This window comes from Leptonotus elevatus, chromosome 12, assembly GCF_054856555.1.
Source record: "Leptonotus elevatus isolate MCC_2025b chromosome 12, RoL_Lele_1.0, whole genome shotgun sequence".
NCBI lineage: Eukaryota > Metazoa > Chordata > Actinopteri > Syngnathiformes > Syngnathidae > Leptonotus > Leptonotus elevatus.
The window spans coordinates 5,075,473-5,098,915 of record NC_141250.1 but is presented as its reverse complement, the minus strand read 5'-3'; the positions used below and the strand labels follow the sequence as shown (position 1 = coordinate 5,098,915).

The 23,443-nt window shown below is 39.8% G+C and overlaps 1 protein-coding gene and 2 long non-coding RNA genes across 11 annotated transcripts; 2 read left to right on the top strand and 1 right to left on the bottom strand.

Annotated features, from left to right (window-relative positions):
* The first annotated feature begins 994 nt into the window (after positions 1 to 994).
* rbm44 (RNA binding motif protein 44) lies at positions 995 to 21,579 on the top strand. 8 transcript variants are annotated; one of them, XM_086090355.1, is made up of 12 exons: positions 995 to 1,135; positions 12,293 to 12,336; positions 12,774 to 12,931; positions 14,601 to 14,773; positions 14,887 to 15,178; positions 16,344 to 16,396; positions 16,475 to 16,591; positions 16,873 to 16,936; positions 17,003 to 17,117; positions 18,215 to 18,325; positions 20,844 to 20,911; positions 21,114 to 21,579. In XM_086090355.1, exons 4-12 carry the CDS (start codon positions 14,664 to 14,666, stop codon positions 21,369 to 21,371), a joined length of 1,188 nt encoding a protein of 395 aa, XP_085946481.1. In that variant the 5' UTR covers positions 995 to 1,135; positions 12,293 to 12,336; positions 12,774 to 12,931; positions 14,601 to 14,663; the 3' UTR covers positions 21,372 to 21,579. The 8 variants fall into 8 exon arrangements, with proteins under 8 accessions (XP_085946481.1, XP_085946479.1, XP_085946474.1 ...); XM_086090353.1 differs by having other exon boundaries at positions 12,771 to 12,920; XM_086090348.1 differs by having other exon boundaries at positions 12,771 to 12,931.
* LOC147164325 (uncharacterized) lies at positions 2,347 to 9,500 on the top strand. 2 transcript variants are annotated; one of them, XR_015096712.1, is made up of 2 exons: positions 2,347 to 3,486; positions 6,872 to 9,500. It is a non-coding gene; the product is annotated as an uncharacterized LOC147164325 (long non-coding RNA). The 2 variants fall into 2 exon arrangements; XR_015096711.1 differs by having other exon boundaries at positions 2,347 to 6,347.
* LOC147164324 (uncharacterized) lies at positions 16,428 to 20,222 on the bottom strand. The gene is made up of 2 exons (XR_015096610.1): positions 20,057 to 20,222; positions 16,428 to 18,289 (listed from the first exon to the last, which is right to left on the bottom strand). It is a non-coding gene; the product is annotated as an uncharacterized LOC147164324 (long non-coding RNA).
* Positions 21,580 to 23,443: the final 1,864 nt, after the last annotated feature.

The window sequence follows — 23,443 nt, the reverse complement described above, 5'->3', positions numbered from 1 at the left end:
GGAAGAAATGTGCTAAGGTCACATTACTGAATACACTAATGAACTTTTTTTTTTAAGTCACAAGTGTTCAAGCTTACTCTTAATAGCCATTCAAACTTCAAAAACCTGTTTGTTTACAGTACATTCAAGGCAGTGGTGTAGTCCAGGGTATACGCGGGTATACAGAGTATACCCACTTCTTTTTCAGTCAGTATTGAGTACACCCACTTCTAAATCCGCCCAGCCATTCACTATTTTTGTTTAATTGTTCACTAAATATTGTGATTTGTTTTATGACATATACTTTATGTTTGGCTCATGATAAATACATTTTATATTATTTCTGTTTGCTTGTGTTACCAAACTGTTCCTAACAAGCCATGATAATTGTATTATTGTGAGCAAGTACAAATGACAGATTTTTAATTCTTACATGTCACCGTTTCTAAAACGTTTTTCTGGACTACTTATATAAATAAGTAAATAAATAAATAAATTGAGACTATAACTACTTCTCCAGGGACCACTACACCACTGATTCAAGGGTATGTAAAAAAAATTATTAGGGTCGTTTGGATGTCACACAGTTATGTGATAACAAATGGCGTCACCTGACCACTATCCAAAAAATAAGAAGTTTTCCACAAAAAAATTCCAATATTTTAAAAATTCTGCCAGGATCTGTAAACTTATCTGAACAGCTGTAGGCTACTGTATTAAAGCACAAACTGAACGGGTGGTGATATCAAATAATATGTCACAGACTTGATGTAATGAATAATTCAAATTTGAAGAATTATTAATTATTAAACATGGCCATAAATTACTAGAATGTACGTTTCCCCCTTTACAATCACTACAATATGTACGTTTCCATGAAGTCTATTGTATTATTTAATTATCATTATTGTATTGTAAATATTTTGAAGTGCATAACATCCGGCGATGACATTTCTATACAAATAATTTGTCTATAGAATTCGTTGGAAGTAACTTTTTGCGGGGGAGGGGAAGATATCAGGTGAACTAGTGACTGACTAGTCGACATTAATTTTTAGTTTACAAGATGATAGCAAGTAGTTTTCAAGATGATAGCTGCCGTCAGTCGTCAGCAGTTGTAGCTCCCCTCCAACTCGCTCCTGCAAGCTTACTCCAGGTGCTCTAAATTATTTGATATTTGTTATTAACTTGGGAGTATTATTTGGCTCTTGTCTGTCGATCTTTTTTTCAAGGTCGTGGCACTGACAAGCTAGCTAGCAAGACGCCCATTAGTTCATTTTGAATCAGTCAAAACAAGGTTGCAAACTTTTATTTTTTTCCTGACTTCAATGACATTTATTTTTTATAGTTCCAATTATTAATCGAGTAAGGTTAAGTTCATGGCTTACTTTCAACCGGACTGGCCGTGCTATCCGCTAACTTTGACCTGCCGTCCTTACTGGCCTACGTCGAGTCATAGAGATGTTTCAAGCGTACCTCCATTTTACCACAGACATGCTAATGCAACAAGGCTACGTAAGTGTCTGGTTGAATTTCACGCAATAAGAAACATTTAATGTTCGTGCAATGTGTCTTCGTTGAAATCACTAAGCGTTTACTTGAATGCCAATTGTGATTTATTTATTTATTTATTTACAGGAGAACCTGCAAGGCTTACTCACGATGCGTCTTTAAAACGGAGAAAAACGTTATTTTTGCAGATGTATTGTTACAATTATTAATATTGTTTTCTGTTTTACATATATATTCTTCAAAGTGTTTTTGATTTTAGTTAGACGAATATAACTGTGGTAGAATGTGGTCTGTTTTCCCCCTAAGGAAGTGAGGTGTCAGAATCCACACAGCAGGTATGCAGGAATCTCTGGAGCCAGCTCTCCCGAGGTCAATAGTTTATCTAGGAAGCCAATTGTATACCTCATGTTTGTTAAGGACTGGAAGAACTCAATAGGAGTTGGCCAGATTGTATCTCACTCTGCTGACAGGACAAGATCAAAAGGGGGGCCAAGTGTGGCCCACAGCCCGAAGGAAGAGATAAGAGAGGGGGTGTGTAGAATTGGGGTGACAGGAAATATCACATGCTGAGAAAGGGCCGAATGGTCAATGAGGGGGAGGGAACCATATCTATATATGCACGCATGAACTTTGTAAAGGACACATCTGTGGGTGAGCTGCGATGATTGAGCAGTACTACAGGTGACTTTCAGAATCTGAAATAAAGCTGGCAAACTTGTTCACAGATTTCCACTTTGAATTTATTTGAACACGCAGAAATCAAGGAAATGATTTCCAACAATTGGTGACCCCGAACGCTGAAGGAGGTAAGAGGATTTCGAGCTGCAGTGATTGATGAACGAATGGAACTTCTAGGCGCCTAAATAATTAATTACAGTAAGTGGAGACGTTGATCCACTAGAGGAGTTCTGTATGTTTGAAATCATTGCATCTTGTTTTCGTCTGCTAAATTGTGTAAATTTGTACATGAAATCTGTTTGAACAAAGTTGTAGTTTGATGTCGTTCTAAAAATTTCTGCGACATTGAACTATAAACACGTACGTGGGGTGGAGCATGTGGTGATGAATGTGCTGGCCCGGACCGGTGAATGCGCGAGGCTGCTGGGGACAGGGCCATATTAACAGGAAGAAGCAGCGTCTTTTGTTTTGTTTTTTTAATTTGTAAGTGTTATTCTGTTTTGGCGTTGTGAAGGATTCGATAGACTATGATATTTATTTTTTGAATATAAGGATAAAGAGGTTACGGGGTTTCGTGGATATTTGAAGATCCATTGGTAAATCTGAAGATCATAGTAGACGCGCCTGCCCTTGGCAGTTTTGGTTGGTTCAGGACTGTTCTTTTTGGTAGTACATGTCGCCTGTATTAGACGGTCCATTTCACGTAATAAGTTATTTTAAAAGTGCGCGCGCTGTTGAAATTGAACAGTTGGGGAAGTCAGGTCGATTGCAACGGACATTGGGTTTTAAACGTTGTATTTGCGATCGATAGATTACGTGTGATTTTTTTTGATTTTGCGCTGAAAGAGCGCCTTGCATGACATATGCAGTAAAAGAGAGACAGTTTTGACACTGTGGAATTGGATCACGTGATTCGTTGTCTGTGTACGTTCTGTGAGTCATTGTGTATTCGTTGTGTGTGTACGTTCTATGTTGTGTTGTGCGTGCTGTGTGTTTTGTGGGCTTCTGTGATTGCTTGTTGTACGGTTGTTTAAACGTTGTTGAATAAATTTACCCTATTTGAACTATCATATTGTAAAGTGAGACGTCACTGCATTGATAAATATTAATACTACTTGCGTAAGATAAGAAACCGAAAGTAAAATAGCCTATGAACAAAATGGAGGCGATTTCGACCCGGATACAGTATGGTTTGTCCTGAATGCGCTTCCGGTTTAGAGTCGGGACTTGTGAGTCGCCGTGAGGAAAAAGTGTCGATATACAGTGAAAAAACGAACTATGGATCGATTGTATAAAAAGCTTTCGCTGGACAAAATGGTATGTCAGACGTTTGTATTTTCTTTGTTGGTAATGAAAAAAGGCTGAATTTGGTGCTAAAATGACTCCAGCATTGTTGGAGCAGTTTACGGATGGGTTATTCGAAGTTAACCCGTTTACTGAAATCACCGTATGGAACTGCGGTTTAAATGCTATAAGATTTGTGGACAACGAATTGATAGAATAACACCGTTTATTATGATAATGACTAAAGAGTGTGTGCGTATGCATTTGAGTGAGGGGTAGAGAAGTACGACGAAATTGTAGACATGAGGATCAAATGATGAGGAATGCTAGAATGTTGGCGATGGGCAGTTCGGTTAAAATTGCTAGAGGAGCGTTGGTAAAAGCGGGTGCTAAGGATGTGGCTAATTGTGATGCTAACATTGTTGACAAAGCATGTGCTTTTAAATTGGACCTAGCTTCTAAAAAAAAAGGTGGGGGCTGCTCTGTTGGAAGTGTTTGGATATTGGGAGGTTTTGTTTGATTTTCTTCAATATTCTTAACTGTAAATTGGTTTTGTGTGAGTTTAGACTGGTGAGATGATGGCAGATGGAATAAGGTAATGAAAAGGAGTTTGGTAAAATGGGTTTTGCGATGTTGAGGGATGCTAAATGAAGAAATTTTCTCTCCTCCTCTGTATGGGAAAAGAGGGGGTTTGAGTGTGAGTGGGGGATTAGTCATGTGTCCTCGTATTGTGAGTTTTTCTCTTTCATAGATAAGAGAAGGATGATAAAACAAAATAAGTAACAGTTTTTTAAGGCTGTTGCTAAGTTCTTGTAGAAAAATATTAATTTGGTGTTTTTATTTTTTAGTGACTGCATTTGACAGTCTTTTATGCTATACTGTTTTTGATAAAGACGAGCCAGGTTAACTTTTTCTTTTCGGGACAAATGAATAAAGAGTAATGATAAAATGATAGCATTTTGTATTGAGCTATGTTGAGTTAAAATAATTATCCCTATATCCGTACAGCTGTGGCTGGATTTAGGATAGTTGAATGAGAAGTTATGAATGTTTTTGTAGTCAACATAATGATTATGATGTTTAATATTTGTTTTTTCTGAGTGTGTCATTTCAGAAACTGATGTTTAAGTTCCAAAGCGGATGGGGTTTGATGACTATCTGCAAACGGGATGCGCCCAGCTCTACGGATACGTTGTATTTGCAAGTATTTCTAGTGGCTGTTTTTGAGGGGCATTCTAAAAAGAACAAGTTTGAAATAAGATAATAAGAAAACGGGAAGTGAAATATCTTGCTATAATCCCACATCCTCAGTCTGGCATTTTTTATGCATTGCATCGACGAGTGTGCATTTTTTGGTCAGGTGAGCTCTCAGAAAGACTATGTGTCATCGAGTCCGCCATTGCAGACAGCAATTTCCAACGTTTGGATGTACGTGACAAAGAGTCAAAGAGCTTCGCGCCGCAGCACAGTCATTCTCCTCCCGTGCCGACAGACAATCATAATGCTCAAATTCCTCAATGCCCAGTGTCTGTGTACACGTCTCATTCCAGTGACTTCTCCCCTATGGCTGTTTTGCATCCAGAGGAAATCTAAATGCCTGCTCTGAACATTGCTGCCACAGCAGCCGCCCTGCTGGCCAGGATTGAACATTGACAACAGCTGCCGTCCTGCCTTTTGCTGGAAGACTGGACAAAGACTAAAAAATAAAGATGGAGGTCCGAATGGGGTGTGATCTTGCTCAAAGAAATGCTACACGAGTGGTATGCAAGGCATTTTTAATGTGTTGGATGGGGAACTGTGATCTATAGCAAGGTATTTCAGGAAATTGAACACGACATATGTGAATTTGGAATGAGGGATTGAAAAAAAAATTATTTCAATCTTAGTTCCTCTATTTTTTTTGTTGAGAAGGGCCTACTAAATGTCTGGCTATTTTCTTGGGATAATCAGTTTCTGAATTGGTACAATGGGAATTTAACTAATACGATACGATATACTTTTGTTTTCCCTGTGGGGAATTTATTATTTTTTTTCTGGGCTCCGTCCAGCTGCAGTTAAAGTTGAATACGAAGTGCAGCATTAAGTAGGAGTCTTCCCAGAAGTCTTCACAATAGTATATGCTATAAATATGTATTATCTAAGTGTATGTTCTATAGACATAATATTGAAACTTACATCTTATCATACTGAGATATTGTTATTCAACAAATAACTGATAATCTGATGGTTCATTTTCGATTATTATTTTTTTTTCTCACAGCACTGTGATTTGTTAATCCCAGAGATATTTTTTTGTGCTGTGTTTTTACGAGCCCCACTAATCTGTAGAAGAGGTGGGGTTGATTGGTAGTTTCTGAATCGTTTTTAGTTTGCTTAAATCTAGTGGTATTGTTTTTCATGTCTCCAAAGTTTTCACATTTAGTGTTTTAGTTTTTATCTGATTGTGCTAATTATTTGCAGTGTTCTGCGGCTATCTCGGTTGCCTCACATTCTGGTTTTGGGAGTTGTGAATTTTACGACGTCTTTTGCGGGGGCTGTGGTCTGGCTGTTCTTCTTTATGAGCTAACGGGGTTTTTTGATGTGTCTTCCTTTGAAGTGCAATGCGTGTTTGTAAAGATCTGTAGATCTTTGCCAAAATGAGGGAGGAATGAACAGAAGGACAGTTCATGTTTAAGATATTAACCAATGTAGATGAATTAGAACATTCAATACAAAATTAAAAGGTTGTGGGTTAGAGAATGAAAAACAAACTTAAAAACAAAATTACAAAGGTTGTGGGGTATCGCCTACACTCCATTCGACAGGGTGAGTTTGAAAGTGATAATCCACAGGAAATCGATCGCAAAGTAAGTCTGAAGCAAGCAAGGACAATAATGCATATTCGCCGAATGAAGGTAATTATATTATATTATATCTTTTATCTCAGAATCACATGTGAAAAATGTAATGTTTGGAGCCCAGTGTTTGCAAAAGAGTATAGATAATATGAATATATGTGAGTTTTTCCCAGCATGCCAGGATTCGGCCGATCATGAGATTCTGGGAAGAGAATATATGATATGCTAGTAAAATGATTCCTTTCAGGATGGTGAAAGGCACAGTCATGCAAATTTAGAACTGTAAATGTCGAGGTAAAAAAAATTACCTACAATTATATGAAATCTATTTGAAAATTAAATATTTACGAGCTTTGTCTGTTGCATTAATGAATGAGCGAATGTCATTCAACTCAATCAAAGGCTGGGCTCTGTTTCAATGTCACAAAAATAGATATTTTCCTGTTCCAACAGTGCAGTACCTACGGATCTTAATCAAATAACATTTACTAATCCCAACTAACAAAAACTATCAGGGTTTTTCCTCAAAATAAAATTTATGTGTGTTTGTGAGAGACTAAATGAAAATGTTCTGCACTCAGGAGAACGGCCCCAGGGGGGACGGAGAGGAAATGTTGTGCAGTTCGCTGCACAGAAAGGAGGATGAAGACGACATTCCACATCTGGTCTACAAGGTTGCCGGAGACGTGCCAGGCTCAGCTATCTTATCAACTGATGATCATCAATCTCATCACCTCCAACTGGGAAAACAACGTCAGCTGATGTCCCGATCTAGGAGCCACGTCAACTGATGATCCAGTTTCCGGCTCAGGAGCTGTCGTTTGAGGACATCATTCAATCTTATTGAACGAAGATCAAGAGCAAGTGCCTTTTCTTGGGCATTCATTCCTTTGATCAGTCACATTTTGGGCAGAATAATCCCAGGTGACAAATCGAAGAATTTGGGTAGTCTACCCCAAATTCTTGAAGAAGAGACGAACTATTGCGACACTCTTTTCATTCAAAAAGACCTTCAAAGAACTTCATTACGAGATGGCTTCAAAGCTGAAAAACATATCCTTCTGCTGTACTGCGACCTTTCTTCTCATGATGACTTGGTACTTTTTTCAGCCTTTTGACACAACTTTGAACGCAATTACAACGTATCGTATTAAGCGAAGTATTAAGTCTACATATAATCCCTGGGTCACATTCTGGACTTATGAGAAATCAATTGCTGTGACAGTTGCTCCAAATACAAACACTTCTGTTAAAATTCCTATTAGATCCTTAAAGGGATTTGGTAAGGGGAGACAGACTAAGGGGGAAGATTGGACAAGATACTGGTGGTATTTGACAGGTCATGTACGACGAGATTGGAATGCTCTGATAACAACACAGGATGGAAGATACTGGCGTCAGGGAACTAGTGAGGAGGCAGTCTTCTTTAGCAAAAGAATAACATTGCGTAATATGGGGGGGCGACTCTATATGAACTTTATTTTTCCAGAAGGGGAATTACGGTAGCCTAACACAACAATTGATAACGCCTCCTGTTTTGGATTTTTGTTGTGGGCCTGGTTCTCCGGACATGACCCATATTTCCCCATTTTAGTATGCGTAAATAAAACAATGAGTAATTTAGAACAGCCAAAAATGACTAAATACACAATGGAGAGCGGAGTAAAGGCGGTCAGCGTACCAACTGAGGGAATAGTTGAGAGGTTTCGGGTTACAAAAGGATTTTCCGGGGGCAGTAACAATTGGCTATTATTGGCGAATGAAGCGGCTCGAGCCTCTGATAAAGACAATTGTGTGGTATGTGTAGGTCCGCGGCCTCTATTGAGAATCATTCCGGCTAAAATAGATGATCACTGTATATTGGAACTAATGAATAAGGCTGTCCCAATGTCAAATGCTCGAAATGGGATAAGGTGTATCCCCTCGTCGATTGGCAGAAAACTAAACCAGTATTTTCAAACACAGTTGCAAATGGTAATTTTACATGTATTAAAATGACAGGCACTGGAGAACAATTGGGAAAATTAAATCAGATTACTCAGTGCGTGTCGATAGTAGATGTGGGACAGAAGTTCCAACCGAAATCCAGAGCGGACATATACTGGTGGTGCGGTGACAACAGAATATTTGATAAGTTGCCTTTAAATACAAAAGGATATTGTGCCCTCATAACCCTTCTCATGCCAGTACAAATCTACCCCATCTCTATTGATAATCTGTTACAAATGATTGATAATTGGGAACCAAAACCTCCTTCTTTTCAGAGGACCAAAAGACATTCTTGGCAAGAGCAGAATGTTCCCACCTACATTGATGCAATTGGAGTACCAAGAGGTGTGCCAGATGAATACAAATTAACTGATCAAGTACTCTCAGGATTCGAATCTGTAATTTGCTGGTGGTGCACCATAAACAAAAATGTAGATAGAATTAATTCACTGCGCTAATAACGATTTGTGGTTGTTGTTTTATTCCATGTATTCGTTCACTTTGCCAAAGACTTATTATCACTATGATTGAGAAACAGGATGTACAAAATAAGTCGTCTCATATGATGGTAGCTGTTGCTAATCAATGGATGTCTCCTGTTGCTTCGAATGAGGGGGATGAGGATGCTGCTGGCATTTTCCTTTAAAAACAATATCTAATGTGTTGAACTATAGAATAGTTCAAATGAGGGAATGTTACAATTATTAATATTGTTTTCTGTTTTACATATATATTCTTCAAAGTGTTTTTGATTTTAGTTAGACGAATATAACTGTGGTAGAATGTGGTCTGTTTTCCCCCTAAGGAAGTGAGGTGTCAGAATCCACACAGCAGGTATGCAGGAATCTCTGGAGCCAGCTCTCCCGAGGTCAATAGTTTATCTAGGAAGCCAATTGTATACCTCATGTTTGTTAAGGACTGGAAGAACTCAATAGGAGTTGGCCAGATTGTATCTCACTCTGCTGACAGGACAAGATCAAAAGGGGGGCCAAGTGTGGCCCACAGCCCGAAGGAAGAGATAAGAGAGGGGGTGTGTAGAATTGGGGTGACAGGAAATATCACATGCTGAGAAAGGGCCGAATGGTCAATGAGGGGGAGGGAACCATATCTATATATGCACGCATGAACTTTGTAAAGGACACATCTGTGGGTGAGCTGCGATGATTGAGCAGTACTACAGGTGACTTTCAGAATCTGAAATAAAGCTGGCAAACTTGTTCACAGATTTCCACTTTGAATTTATTTGAACACGCAGAAATCAAGGAAATGATTTCCAACAGTATGAACATTTATGAATATTGACAACATTTCTTATATTTGACCCTCTTAATGTGTAGCGACTCTAAGCTTCCTTGTCGCTTCCGAGAGAGAGACGGTGGGTCCTGTACTTGCTGACGAGCTGTGTCGCAATGTTGGCTTGTCAAAAGAGGCACGAGTCTTGAATGCTCTTTGTTTAGTTTAATCAGCCTTTCACGATCACTCACAACTTGAATGGTGGAGCAATGCCATGCGGATCAACATTTCATGGCCATGCGTTTGTGTCATCATGCGATCACCAAAAAATACGGCTATCAAGGTCGACTCAATCACACGTACTACCGGGAAGCGCGTTTATTTGAAGCTACCGGCATACATCACCTGTCATGTGACCCCAACACCCACGCATCACAGCAACCCCCCCCCCCCCAACACACACACACACACACACACACACACACGCACACACACACACACCACGTGACATGCTATGGCGCCTACAAAATGTATTTGTCTTTTGTCGTCCAGGTCACTATGATTTTGTGTTGGCTTATTCTAACATTTCTTTAAGTGACCCCACGTTAACTAGCTGGCGCTTGAGTTTGCCACCTGAATACAGACAGTTCGTAGACGGTAAGTTTTGCTTCATTTAGGAACACTGTTACCAATTTAAAGGGAAGATTGAATTGTCTTCTCAAAAAAAAGAGTGTAAATGTTGTATAGTATCGCAAGTACGCCTGTACATTGTAATGAGGTTCCATCTCATCTCTGAGTGCTCTAAGAGGCATTCTAATATGTGATTAGTTAAATAAGGTAAATTAACAATTAATTATGGATGGAAATGTCGCCCCCCCAACGCCTTGTTTGATGACGAGGTAACTTTTGTGTGTTGCTGTTCACCTACTTGCAGTTCTAACTATAATTTAAAAGTGTAGCTCAGCTCACAGATGTGGCACAAGGTAAAAACACTCGGGAGCAAAAGATTTGAGAGATTAAAATTTGAAGAAGCTCTACCGTAATTCAAATTGTGTAGGTTAATTTCGGTTTCGGTTTGCTGGGCATATCTACCATATCTATGGGGCACACAACATTTTAAACATTTTAAAAACAAAATTTTAAAGTGCGGAAACGTCATGCCACACTTGCATCAAAGACAGAACATGCGCAGACCGGACACAGCCTGGCTAATCCGACTGAACTGTTTACATGACGCTCGTTCAGATTGGCTAGTCAAGTCATCTAATCTTTAAAAGTAGTATTTCTCAACCCTGGTCCGCGGGGCATGTTATCCAGCCTGTTTTCCATGTCTTCCTATTCCAACGCAGGTGAGGATCGTTATCAGGCTTCTCCAGAGCTTGCTGATGAGCAATCATTGGAATCAGCTGCGTTGAAATAGGGAGACATGGAAACCAGGGTGGATAGTGCGCCCCGAGGATGAGGGTTGAGAAACACTGGGCTAAAGGAATATACAACCCCTGTAAATCCGATTGAAATCTAATTCGGATTCAGCATTTTCATTCCAATTGAGGTGTTTATATATATGAAGCATTTTCATTCCATTTGGCCATTCGTAATACATGGCTGAGGCTCCATGTAAACCCGGATAGTGCCTTTTAGAGGGACAGCCACCATTTAAGGAAATACAGTGTTCCTTCGTTTTCCGCTGGGGTTATGTTATTTAAAAAAAAAAAAAATACCCGCAATAAATGAAATCCACAAAGAAGTTAGCTTTATGTTTTACATCTATTATAAATGTTTTAAGGCTCTAAAACCCCTCACCACACACTTTATACACTTTTTCAATTGAGGCATTTACATTTTCTCACATTTCTCTCTTGTTTAAACATTCTCAATGTTCAAACCTTCATAAATTTAATGAAATAGATAAATTACTGTAAAAGAAAATGCATGCAAAATTGCATACCCACAAAAAATCCGCGATATAGCGAGGCCGCAAAAAGTGAACCGTGTTATAGCGAGGAAACACTTTATTTCACGTCATTGTCAAAAAATAATGTTATTGTTGGGGAGGCTGAAAGATGTAGCTCAACTTCCCTTTGTCATGTTGGGCTTCCTGTGAATGCAAACTACTCCTCTGCTGGTTGCACTCAAGTAGTGCAGGCCATTTGCTTCGTTTATTTGCACATGGACAAAAAGACAATATGAAAAAAACCAGTTATAACATTAAAATGTGCATGAGAGATCAGGAAACCCATATCGGGTTTATAAAAAAAGACCTCACCTGATACATAATCTTCATATTCAGATTACACATTCAATACAGAAAAAATATATAAAACATTATATATAAGATACACTTAATACACCAAAAGCATTTTTAAAAAAGCACTTTATAAGAATTCCAATAAAAAATAAACTACAATGTATCTATTATCACACGCCGCGCCCTCTGCTCTGTGATTGGCTGAAGGGGTAAACATTGACTTTCGTCCAGAAACGTCCCGCTTATGGCGAAGCACAACAAAATGGCAAAATACAGGTCGACAAAATCACCCCTACACATTAACAAGCCCAGAGGTGTTGATTGAGACTGATTTAATGTGTATACATCTAGTGTTTATTTCTGAGAAACTTTGGACTATCCCTTTAAGTTTTTACAAATTAAAGGCTGAACGATGCAGGTTTATGGTGTACCTAATGTAGCGCCATGTGTTTGATGTACAGTACACATGTAATGCAACTGGCAACAAATAAATGTGTTGTCCATAGATGAAGAATTTTTCGATTTTCTGCAGACACCCTGGAATAAAAATATTGATCCAACCGCCTGGTTCGACACGTAAGTTAACCTACCTTCCCTGTGTGTGTCTGAACTGCTTGTTTTTTAATTGACTACCATTGCAGGTAATTTCAGAAGCAACAAGCCAAACAACCATCCCATGTACTGTACTCGCATTCAAGGCCTGGAGTTACAGTAGTTTATAGCGTTTTATATGACAACCTCGTTTCCATCATGGGTACCTGTACATGCATATGGCTTGGAACAAGGAGCAGATTTGGCGATTTAAAAATGATAAGATTAATCAAATAGTTGACTTGGCATTTAGTGAATAGCAATGATTCAAAACAGAGTTCAGCAAGCATATTGAGAATCAATACTGTTTGACGTTAGAAATTCCATTTTAATGTTTGAAAATGCCCATTGTGTGTATTGGCTTCTAATATAAAGAAGAGTTGTTTTATGTATTTTATATCTCATATTCTTTTTGCTAGAAGTGCCTCAGGTATTATTGCAAACGTCCCCTACAAGGTTTGGGGAAAACTTGGTACAAAAAGACTGGCCGTACACTGCTTGCTGCATGCAACACTGCTTCCATACCTCCTACAACAGACCCCAAACGGAGAGACCAACGCTTCACCTGAGTGAGCAACAAGTATGCATACAACTAAAAATGTTGACAAGCAATTCCCATGTTGTGAATAGACAATGACGTGAAAAAGTGTTTGCCTTCTCAATTTGTTTTGGGTTATCTTTCGTTTAAGATCGTCAAACAAATATAAATATCAGAAAAAGATAAACCAAGTAAACATGAAATGCAGTTTTTTGATGGGGATCTTATGTACTAAGGAAAAAGAAAACTATAGCTACCTGACCCTGTGTGGAAAAACTACAGCATTATATCACCATTAAATAATTAAGTAATTATAAGTAATTAAAAAAAAAAAGTGTAAAGTTGAGTTCATTTTCACTAACCACATCCAGGCCTGGTGATCTCCAGACCTGTTCAGTCAAGAAATTACTTTAAGTGAATCAGTGTGACATGAAGAAATTAAGTTTGCAACAACAAAAACAAAAATCTCAAAAAGCACAGTTGCTCAGGACTCCGTAACGACCAATCGGTCATGTGATGTTTGTAAGAAGAGCCATGATTGGTCCTTTACCTGATCCCTGAGCAACTGATTTTCATTTGTCATTTTCAATCAACAGCAAGTGGTTGCCCCCTGAGATGGCTAAAAATGGGTGCATTTTGCTGATTAATTCAAACTCCACTGACGCAATACACCGTGTGCAGACTTGAGGGGCTGCACCGAACATATTATCGTAAGGAAAATGCTTGGGTTTACTTTCTCTTTAAGGGCCTGGACAACTTGCTGTGATTGATTGGACCATGAATTCTAGTTTACCGGAAAATTCTGAGGGAGAAATACTCAACCATACATTCAAGACCTCAATCCTCAGTACACTTAGGTCATGCAGCAGGAAAGCGATCCAAAGACACATCAGCAAGTCAACTTTGGACTGGCATAGAAAAAAATAAAATGAAAGTTTCGCAGTGGCCTAATTAAAATCCAGACTTCAATCTGATTTGAAATGTGGTGGCATATAAGGGAGGTTCGAAAACCCCTCCTTTGCCGATTTAAAGCAATTCTGCAAGGAAGTAGTACAACACAAGTTAACAAAGAGGCTCTACACAAAGTGTTACGTTCGAGAAGGCGCAGAAAGAAGTAGAAGCTTATCTTGTCCTGCCCCATCTTACAATCCAAATTATTACCTATAAACGTGTATTTGTATTTTCTTGGAAACCTATAAATAATAAATCACCACATCTCAACAAAATATCCATCAATTTTTCTGAGACACTTGTCCCACACCAATATAAACAAAATCTGCTTTCCAGCCCCACATACATTCATGAATGATATTTTATAGCTGCTTTTGAATTCCTTAATATTATTATTTTTTCATTTCTACATCAAGACCATTACAAATCGATTAACATGCTTCTTCTTCTACGTCTAGTAACGAGAGTATGATCCTTCTGTTTCCCTCGTAAATTATAATTACCTTCTCTACCATGAACATTTTCTGAATATTTCCTAGAAATAACTTATTGTAGGTAACATAATTTTAAGAGTTTAGATTTGTTACCAAGTCCATGAATTACAAGGTACAAATAAAAAATAAGAAATAGTTTTTTCATTTTGCAGTTGATGATATTAAAAATTAATTTGTGGAAACTGCAACAAAAAAATAATAATTAGAGACTGGGGGAAATACTTTATCACAGCAATATACTATAGTGTAATTATGTGTCTTCACAGCAGGGATCACGACTAGCATAGCCCAGTGCAAGTGGTGCTGTGCAGGGCCTGCCTGGTTTCATTATGGACTTGGAGCAAGGTGGATGCTATCCACAAGGAAAACCTCCACTGATCAGCCAGATGTCAGTGGCACCTGACAGATGGGACAATTCAGCGGATGCCAGCAATTTACAGTGAGTGAACTCTCACCAAACAACAGCTGCAATGTTAAATTTTTTAGTGACTTTTTTTTCTCCTTTGCATTTCTTTTCTAGTTTCATAAAGTCCCCATTGTTTTACATTTCAGGTCTGAATGTCAGCAAGTCGAAATGGAGCTCCAGTCCAAGCTACATGGCAGAGAGACTCACTTTGTTAGTGAAGCAGCTGCATCCAGCGGCAAAGCCTGCATAATAGAGCAGAAGATCAACACTGCAGATAAGTGCACCTCCACAGTGCCTTGTGTTGCTTCTTGTGACATCATGGTGGGCACACCATTCACCGAGCACTCGTCAGCCTTCACCCAAACCAAAGAGCTGCTCACAGCCGACAAGTGTGTGCTTACTGAGCTGAGCATGTTTGATCTGGACTATGCTGCACAGGTCAGTTAAATTCAAGCAGCTTATTAACATGGGACCATGGGGTAGACATTTTCTGCTAAATTTTCCAGATATCAGAAGTTTGTGAACAATTAAAGCTGTACATTTCACAATTTAATTTGCATAAAATCTGTTATTTTTTATACGGATGTCCCGATTTGATCTGCTTTTTCAGCTGATCGGGTATCAGGCGAAAAAGATCGGACATTTAAACACACGTTAAAGTTCACAAAGCTACAAAATAATCATGTGAAAATATCTTACTATGTAACAGTAATTAGCTTAGTTTTATATTGCACAATGTTACGTTTTTTTTCTCTCTCTATTTACTAGTGGTGCAGTTAGTAACAAATGAGCTGCACACACACAGACACGACTTCTCTACTAGTACTCAGCTCTACTGCAAGTAGCAGAGGCAGAGCGATGCGTTTGTCTTCATAGAATGCTTGGAGGGAGACGGAAAGAATACGAAAGATACTCCCAGTTAAGTCTACCTTGCCTAATATCGAAGCTTCATCGCTAAACGGGCTGAAAGATACTTCAAAATAAGTCTGCCTTGCCTGATATAAAGAATCCATCTCGCTTAACGACAACAGTTGAGGGCACGACAGACAGGTTAGTTCGGTAACTTAAAATAAGAGTTTAATGAGTGAAAATTATTTGGAGACAAGCAAGTGTCGTGCGTTTGTGTCGTTTGTGCTTTTGAACACTTCAACATGTATAAGACATGATGTGACGTCCTAAAACAAAATCTCTCGTTTGGATTCCTCACTGTGGCGACACCTTTTTCCATCTAAGCCTATCTTATGTTTAGCCTCACTACACCTCTAAAACTTTTTTTTAATGGAAATAAGGAATAAATAATTCCTTGAGGTTAGTTCCACTATATTCCCTCGGCGTAGTAGGCGGCAGTTCAATTGCATAGTTATTGCCATTTTTTCATCACAGCTCCATTTTTTTGAAATTGTGTGTGGACAGCAACAGCAAAATGTGAAATGTTCTCAATCTGCTCATTTATCTGGATTTGAACTAAAGTTTTATTTGTTAATACAAAACACTGCAACGTTTCATGAAAACTGGTTACGTGCCTTTCTTTTGCACTTTTTTTCCCGTGTTTGGCGGCGGTAACTATTTACATTGAAAATACGTGTACTTTTTTCTATTTCAGGAATTTAGCAAACTTAAGGTGGCCCATAAAGTGAGAAAGAAAAAAGAGAAGAGGTATCAAATAATAACTGTTTTTCGGACTGACTTGATATTATTTTACTTTAATTTCTGATTGATGGTCTTTTTGTCCAGTCTGAATCAGCAGGACGGAAAGCAATGCGACTGTGTTGGACTTGCTGAGATGGCGAAGCCAAGTGTGCTGGCCCAGCAGTACAATATGTTCCAACAGTACTGCAACAGTGGTCAACTGTAAGAATGTTTCCTTTTAATGGGCAGTGGAACTTGAAAATTGGAACATGTAATATGTTTCATCATGACACACTTGCTGACCTCCAAGTTGCTCTCATTGCAGACAAAACCTGTATTAACTGTATAGGATAAGTTTTATGTTAACATTTTAACATTCTTGACGGTCATGTTAAGTGAAAATAAGTTGTGCCAGTTAATGCTATTCGCGTTAGCATCTGTGAGCATTTTCATACATGCCTTTCATTCTTTAGACGCTTACCATTTTAATTTTTAATTTGAAGAAAGTCTGATGTGTATTGGTGGGAGAAACCACGACAACAAGACAGAACATTAGAGTGCAGCCAGGTAAGCTGAGTGCTGTTGGAAAGCCTCATTTAAATGTTTGTCATTAACAATGTTTGACATTCCTAGGATGCTCAGAGAAATCCCAGGATGGACTGCGGCAAGTCCACGAACACCAGCATTTTTGTCTCCTGGGAAAGAAGTGCCACCTTTAACGCAAACACTGCTGAAGAAAACCAATCAAGTATGTCATCCATCCATCCATTGTTCTCTGCTTATTCAGGGTTGGGTATCAACTTTAGCAGGGAAGCCCAGAGTTCCCAATTCTACTTTATCCAGCATTTTTGAGAGGATCTTGAGGCATGAAGCCACATGCGAGACAGTCTCTCCATGTCCTCGGTGGTCCCTGGGGCCTCCTCCCATAGGGGCATGCCCAGAACTCCTCACCAGGGAGGCATCCAGGAGCAGGAGTAGGGTTGGCCCTAAGATTCTTGTTCGGCCAGTCATTTTTAGTGGGTCGCAGCACAGACTAAAATAACATTTGACACGGTCAATGTTGTTTGACTGCATTGGATTACCTTCTACACTTAGTGACAAGGCGGTAGAACAGAAGAAGATTGTTCTTGTTCTTGCGGTGTTCAGAGTGTGCACAGTGTGTAGGGCACCATCGTCTGTCAGGGAAACGCATTGCGACGTCATTGAGTGCGTACCGAGCTTCTCACACTATCTTTAAGGGAGAGCTCGGGCACCCTGCGGCAGAAATTTCGGCCATTTTTGGCCGTGACGTAGCTCGATCTATAAAACAAGAGCTTTGCCTTTCGGCTCAGCTCTTTCTTCACCATAGCAAACCAATGCAGAGTCTGCATCACTGCAGATGCTGCACCACTCTTTTCTTTTCTCACAAGACACCAAGAATGTCCTCCACTTGGCGCAGGGTCTCATCTCTGACCCGGAGAGAGAACTGTCCACCCTTTTCCAACTGAGAGCCATGGTCTCAGATTTGGAGGTAATGATTCTCATCCCAACCACTTCATACTGAGCTGTTGATTGCTCCAGCATCAGCTGAAGATCACGTGCTGTGCATGGCCGGGTCCCACGGGTGCAAGCCTGGCCATTAGGCACTGTCCATCGAGCCCCACCTCCAGGCCAGGCAAGGGAAAACATTGTCCATTTGTATTTATGTGCATCGTAGGGGTTTTGTGCCATGCTTTGTGTAGGGGCTTGAAGCCATAGACAAATTAGCTCCTGAGATGTATGGAGGAAAAAAAGAGAAAAGCACACTTATTTCAAAGCCTCTGGTTGTTTGAGTGATCATGATGTGTCCGTGCCCATGAACAACAGGTGCATGCAAAGAGCTGAACACGAGCGAGGTGTGGTACGACGCTGCGGAAGACCTTGATCCAGCTTCAATACCTGCTGAGGTGAAAGAACAGTCAAAGGAGATGTCAAATGGTAAGATATACAGTATGATGCCATACAGTTACTAATAAATAGCACCTTGATGCATTTCCTGTCATACCATTATTAATAGTAATAGACCGATGTTTTTTTTCAGGGCCGATACTGATTAGTAGTAGTCAAGAAAGCGGATAACCGATATTTCAAGCCAATATTCATTTGCAGTAAAAGAGAAAATATTTGTGTCAATGTCAAAAAATAATAACTTTGTTCAAATGCCATATTGCACGTTTGTTAAAACAACTGTTCACATTTTCAACACTTTTGAAGGTTTTTATTTTAGTTTTAAACATAAGGAATAGACAGTTTTGTTTAACAATTATAACAAATTGCAGGGTCATCAGCATGTTCAGCTAAATAAAAAACTTGGCAAGGAAATAGCTCCCTACAGTTTTCTATATTATAAAAAAAAAAAATATATATATATATATATATATATATATATATATATATATATATATATATATATATATATTTAAATTTAATTATTTTTAAATAAAATGTGTAGGGTATGGTCAGCATTATCTTTTATACAGTGGAAATTTAAAGGCACTGTCCGGAGTTTTGACCATTTCTGTTTGTAATCAAACCGTTTCTGTTTGTAAACAAACAATTCAAAATGGACCCCTCCCATGGTTCAACCCATACGAGCTCAGCGTTCACGCCCCCTGCCTCTGACCGCACTCAGCCAAGCAAGCTGCGAAAGTGAGTGACGAGGTATCTTGCAAATGGTCACATTGCTGTTCCGAGACTGTACACCGGCGATCAGCAACAGGGATAATAGTTCAAAACGACATTTGCCTAGTAACAATGGTAAAATAATCAGGACAAGTGTGGAGTTAACAGTTTTCAAGAACAAAACAGCAGGCTCAACTACCACAACACAACAGCCAATAGCGTGCGTAGCTTAAAAAAAAAAAACTGTGTGTGATGCCTTCACGGCCCGTCCAGACCGTCGTAAACTACCCAACCCGCAACTCACTCCCAAAGGTTGCTACAGCCATTTGGCTTAGCTTCACTTATTGCCACGTGTAAATATAAGGATATAAAAAAAAAAAGGTTTGACCCTCGTTCTATATTGCCGAGTTACCTTTGTCAATGTGACTAAGCCAAATCAGCAAGCTATCATTTTCTTTTCTGTTTGGCACTGAAAACAATCTTCTGTTTCAATTTAATTATAACTGTTAAGATTTAGTCATAATGGTGTGAGCTCAGTAGAGATTGATGAGTTAGGATTCGTCCTTCGACTTATCTGGGAAAAAGGAATGTGTAGGGAGATTTCCTGTGTATGTTTGAGTGCTGTCAAAGTCGTATTTGCTTTCTCCCGTCTCCCTTCACATTATTCACAGAATTGTGTTTTTTGCAAATGTGTTTTATAGCCGGTTGGGAGAATGAGGGGCTGGAGCCAGGAAGTCTAGCTCTGTTTACACATCAATGATTATCTAATCTCCTGTTTTCAATCTTGTGACCGCTTGGGGGCAGCAGAGAGGAGGGAGGGACAGCAGAGGAAGCGGAAGGGGAGGGGTTTTTGGCATGAATGAAGTATATTAACGTTTGGACGGGGGAGGAGCGTTACACACGAGGAAGAACAATGGCGGCGTTTGGCCCCTCTCTGTGTCATCAAAAGCTTTTGATAATAAAAACCTTCGAAGGAAACTTTTCACAATCTCAACTCTGATTCTGAAAACAATTTTACGAAAAGGATCGTTTTCTAACAGCACTTACCTGTCGAATAGCAAGCAGGCCAACTCTGCGTCACTCTTCAGTTAAAGCCGCTCCTTCAGAGCTCGGAAGCGGGTAAATGCCAAGCCAAGATTTACTCTAGTTTTCGCCCGTGCATTATCCACTCCGCGTTTTGTTGTGGTATACTTTATTTTTTTCACTCGAGTCACTCAACTCAACGTCCCGTCTCCCTACAGTGACACGCCCCCCCGCGACCCCCCGCTCTGCAATTGGCTGGAGAGTAAACAACTGTCTGGAGACTCTGAACATCTCGCTGCTGGCAAAAAAAAACACAAAATGGCAAAATACAGACTGGGTAGGGGAGGGTTGCGGACAAAATCACCACCACACATTAATTAAAGCCCAGAGGTGTAGATTGAGAAGTAGTTCATGTTTAAACGTCCTGTATTTAAGTAGTGTTTATTTCTGAGTCAAAACGTTGGACAGTGTCTTTAAATAAATACATAAATAAAAAGTTACCTATATTTCACTACACGCAAATGTAGCTAATTTGGGGTTTTCTGCAGGGTTTGTAAAAGGTTTTGAAAAATTGTCTGAACATGTTAAAAAAAATTTTTAGACAAGTAAAAACTGTCTGTGAACATCTTACAAATCCTGATGAAAACCCCAAATTTGCTACGTTCGGAAGCATTCACCTCTGTGAGCCACCAGCTATATCGGCCTTCAGATTCGCATAAAGACTGATGTTGATATTTGTCAAAATGCCAAATATTCGCACCGAATATTGGCCTGGCCGATAATCCGTCTATCCCTAATCTTGTTAACATAGAATTGGCCAAGGAAGAGGAAATGAATTCTGGACTTTGTGTTCCCAACATAGCCAACAATTTGACTGAGGTGAGTCCACTCCCATTGCTTTAATTATCTACAGGCCCAGACCTTTATATAGTGTCCTAAAATCAAGATCTTTACTTTTAAGAATGATTTTAGTAAATGTATGCTGGGTAATGTGAAGACATCTCATGTTTCATTTCCAATTAGACTGCTAAGAAATGAATGCTGGTGAAAGTTCACCACCCAGCCTATGCTTTGTGTTCAGAAGCGCTTGGAGGTCAGCAACACACCCATGCCTAGGGCAACATTTGTGCCTCAGCACTATGGCACCATGGTCGCGTTCGACACCCTAATGGCCGAACTGATGCATTTCCACCCGGGCGCTTCGAAGCGGTGTATTGTGGGCGCTTTGAAGGAACTGTGGGACGTTTACCATAGTGATCTCTGCACTCTGCCCCTCAGCACTGTAAGGCAAATGGCATCCGACGTCCTTAACAGGCCAACAAATGTGACGCCACCTTAAAAGTTTTTGTTGACAAAAAAAGCATTTATGTTTGGCCTTTGAAAGTCATGATACATCCAAGGTTTTGAATTCACTAGTTGGTTACAAATATGGGTTAATTTTGGCGCTGATGCCACCAAGATGTATCAGATTTGAGCGGTCATGACCGTTCCCTTTGTCAGCATGCTGTTATGTTGAAGTGGTTTGTATGCTGCTACATTTGTTTCCTCTCTTGCAATTAAAATGATAGTTGTACAAATATTTCTCTTAATTTTGTCATGACTTGGTACAACTGCTGTTGGCGGTGTAAAAAGATGAAGATTAGCACCAATGTAGCCGGGCCACTTAATAGCAGCACAGTCATGGATCTCACCGAAATCAAAAGGACAAAATGTTCATCTCCTTCAGAATGGGTGTACTTTTCTCAATCCAAACACTAAAATGGTTCACAACCATTGGGGATTTTCTAAGGTATTATCTTCTTTTTCACTAAAACATAAAAATAAATGTGATGCCTTGGAAATAATATAAATTTAAAAAAGTATTAACCAAAATGAATAATAAATCTGCCTTTGTTATAGTTAATCTTATCACATTTACTACACACACAAAAAGAGCCCCCTTTGAATAGGAATTTTAACTTTAGAGGAACAGGAACAAAACACTGAACATGAATGACATTCAGTCACTATGGCAGATTTACTTTCTTTTCATCAGTCATCTGAGCTTTTTTTTTTCTTTTTCTTTTTCTTTTTTTTCTGGAGAGCTCAGTATTGTTCATTCGGTAATTTTACCGATTTGACATGTCATCATCATTGCTCTCTTTTTATTTTTTTAAATATTTTATTTTTTTATTATTTTGTATGTGGGTGTGAGTGTGTATTCATTAGTTCACCTAAAACCTATTAAAAAATCCCATACCGTTCACCTAAACGGAACACTTCTGAATCCAGCCAGAGCCGTGAGGCTGTCAGGAGACACCACCCACCACCCACCGGGCCACCAACCAGAGTCCTTCACCAACCCCAGAAACATCTAAATTCAAACAAATCAGGGAGACCTCAAGAGACCAAAGGAGAGAATGAGGAATGGAAGGAAGGAAGGAAGGAAGGAAGGACAGACGAAGCAGAGTGAGATCCACAGACACCAGCCTCCACCGATTCAACGACCAGAGAAAGAAGCAGATTGTGTCTTGAGTTTCGATAGATGCTTGTGTGGTGGATCTGGCATGCATGAAAATCTCCACCAAAGAGGGGAGCCGTCGACCCCTGCCAGGACAGAGCAAGCGGAACACCTCAGGGCCCCCACGGCAGAGCCAAGGGACAAACCCCGGGCCCCGCAGGGGCCACCGGCCGGAGAGCAAACCCAGGAGCAGGAGCGCCGCCCACCCCAACACGGCCCGCGCCCCCAACCCAACGCAGCAGGACGGGGCACTGCAGGCCCGCCAGGCACCCCACCGGTCCACAGCCCCCGCCCCCCATCCACCCCAAACACCCCCTATACTGCAGCCTGCCCCAATCGCTGCTCCCCCCCCCCCCCCAGTTGTGTGGTGTATTAAAATTGGAGGGGAGTTGTAGGGCGAAGAGGGTGTCTCCACCCTCCCCAGTCATCTGAGCTGTAATGAAAGTTGACATTCGACTGTTGTGATTCTGGCGCTGCTGTGCCACAAGTTATTCATCTGGGAAATAAATTATTAAATGTTTCCACGTACCCCTTCAGTGCGCTCAATCATGTACCCCTTAAAAAAAAAATCTTAATGCGTTATCAGCACCCAGTTTAAACTGGCTGGATAAAAATGGTAATGCTACATCTGATTTCAGTCTGATCCACATCACCAGAACTCATAGAGGTGATGTGACTGCTGTCAGTTTTTCAGAGATTTGTTGTTGCAACGAAAACTTCCTTGGTTGATTCCTGTCTTGTGAATACCTCGTCTCTGAATTATAACTATCTGTCATCCACCAATGTCCAAATATGGCTTTATAGAAGGTTTTTGTCATCTACAGTATTATAGCCATCCATCCATTATCCTTTCATATCTGGTGATTTTAATATTTATGACAATAACAGAGCCAAATGCAACAAACATTGTC

Excerpts from the sequence above, each read along its gene's own strand:
- rbm44 (XM_086090355.1), top strand. The coding sequence starts at position 14,664 with ATGGACTTGGAGCAAGGTGGATGCTATCCACAAGGAAAACCTCCACTG. Across the intron at positions 15,179-16,343 it reads ATCTGGACTATGCTGCACAG|GAATTTAGCAAACTTAAGGT; the intron begins GTCAGTTAAATT and ends TTTCTATTTCAG. Across the intron at positions 16,397-16,474 it reads AGAAAGAAAAAAGAGAAGAG|TCTGAATCAGCAGGACGGAA; the intron begins GTATCAAATAAT and ends CTTTTTGTCCAG.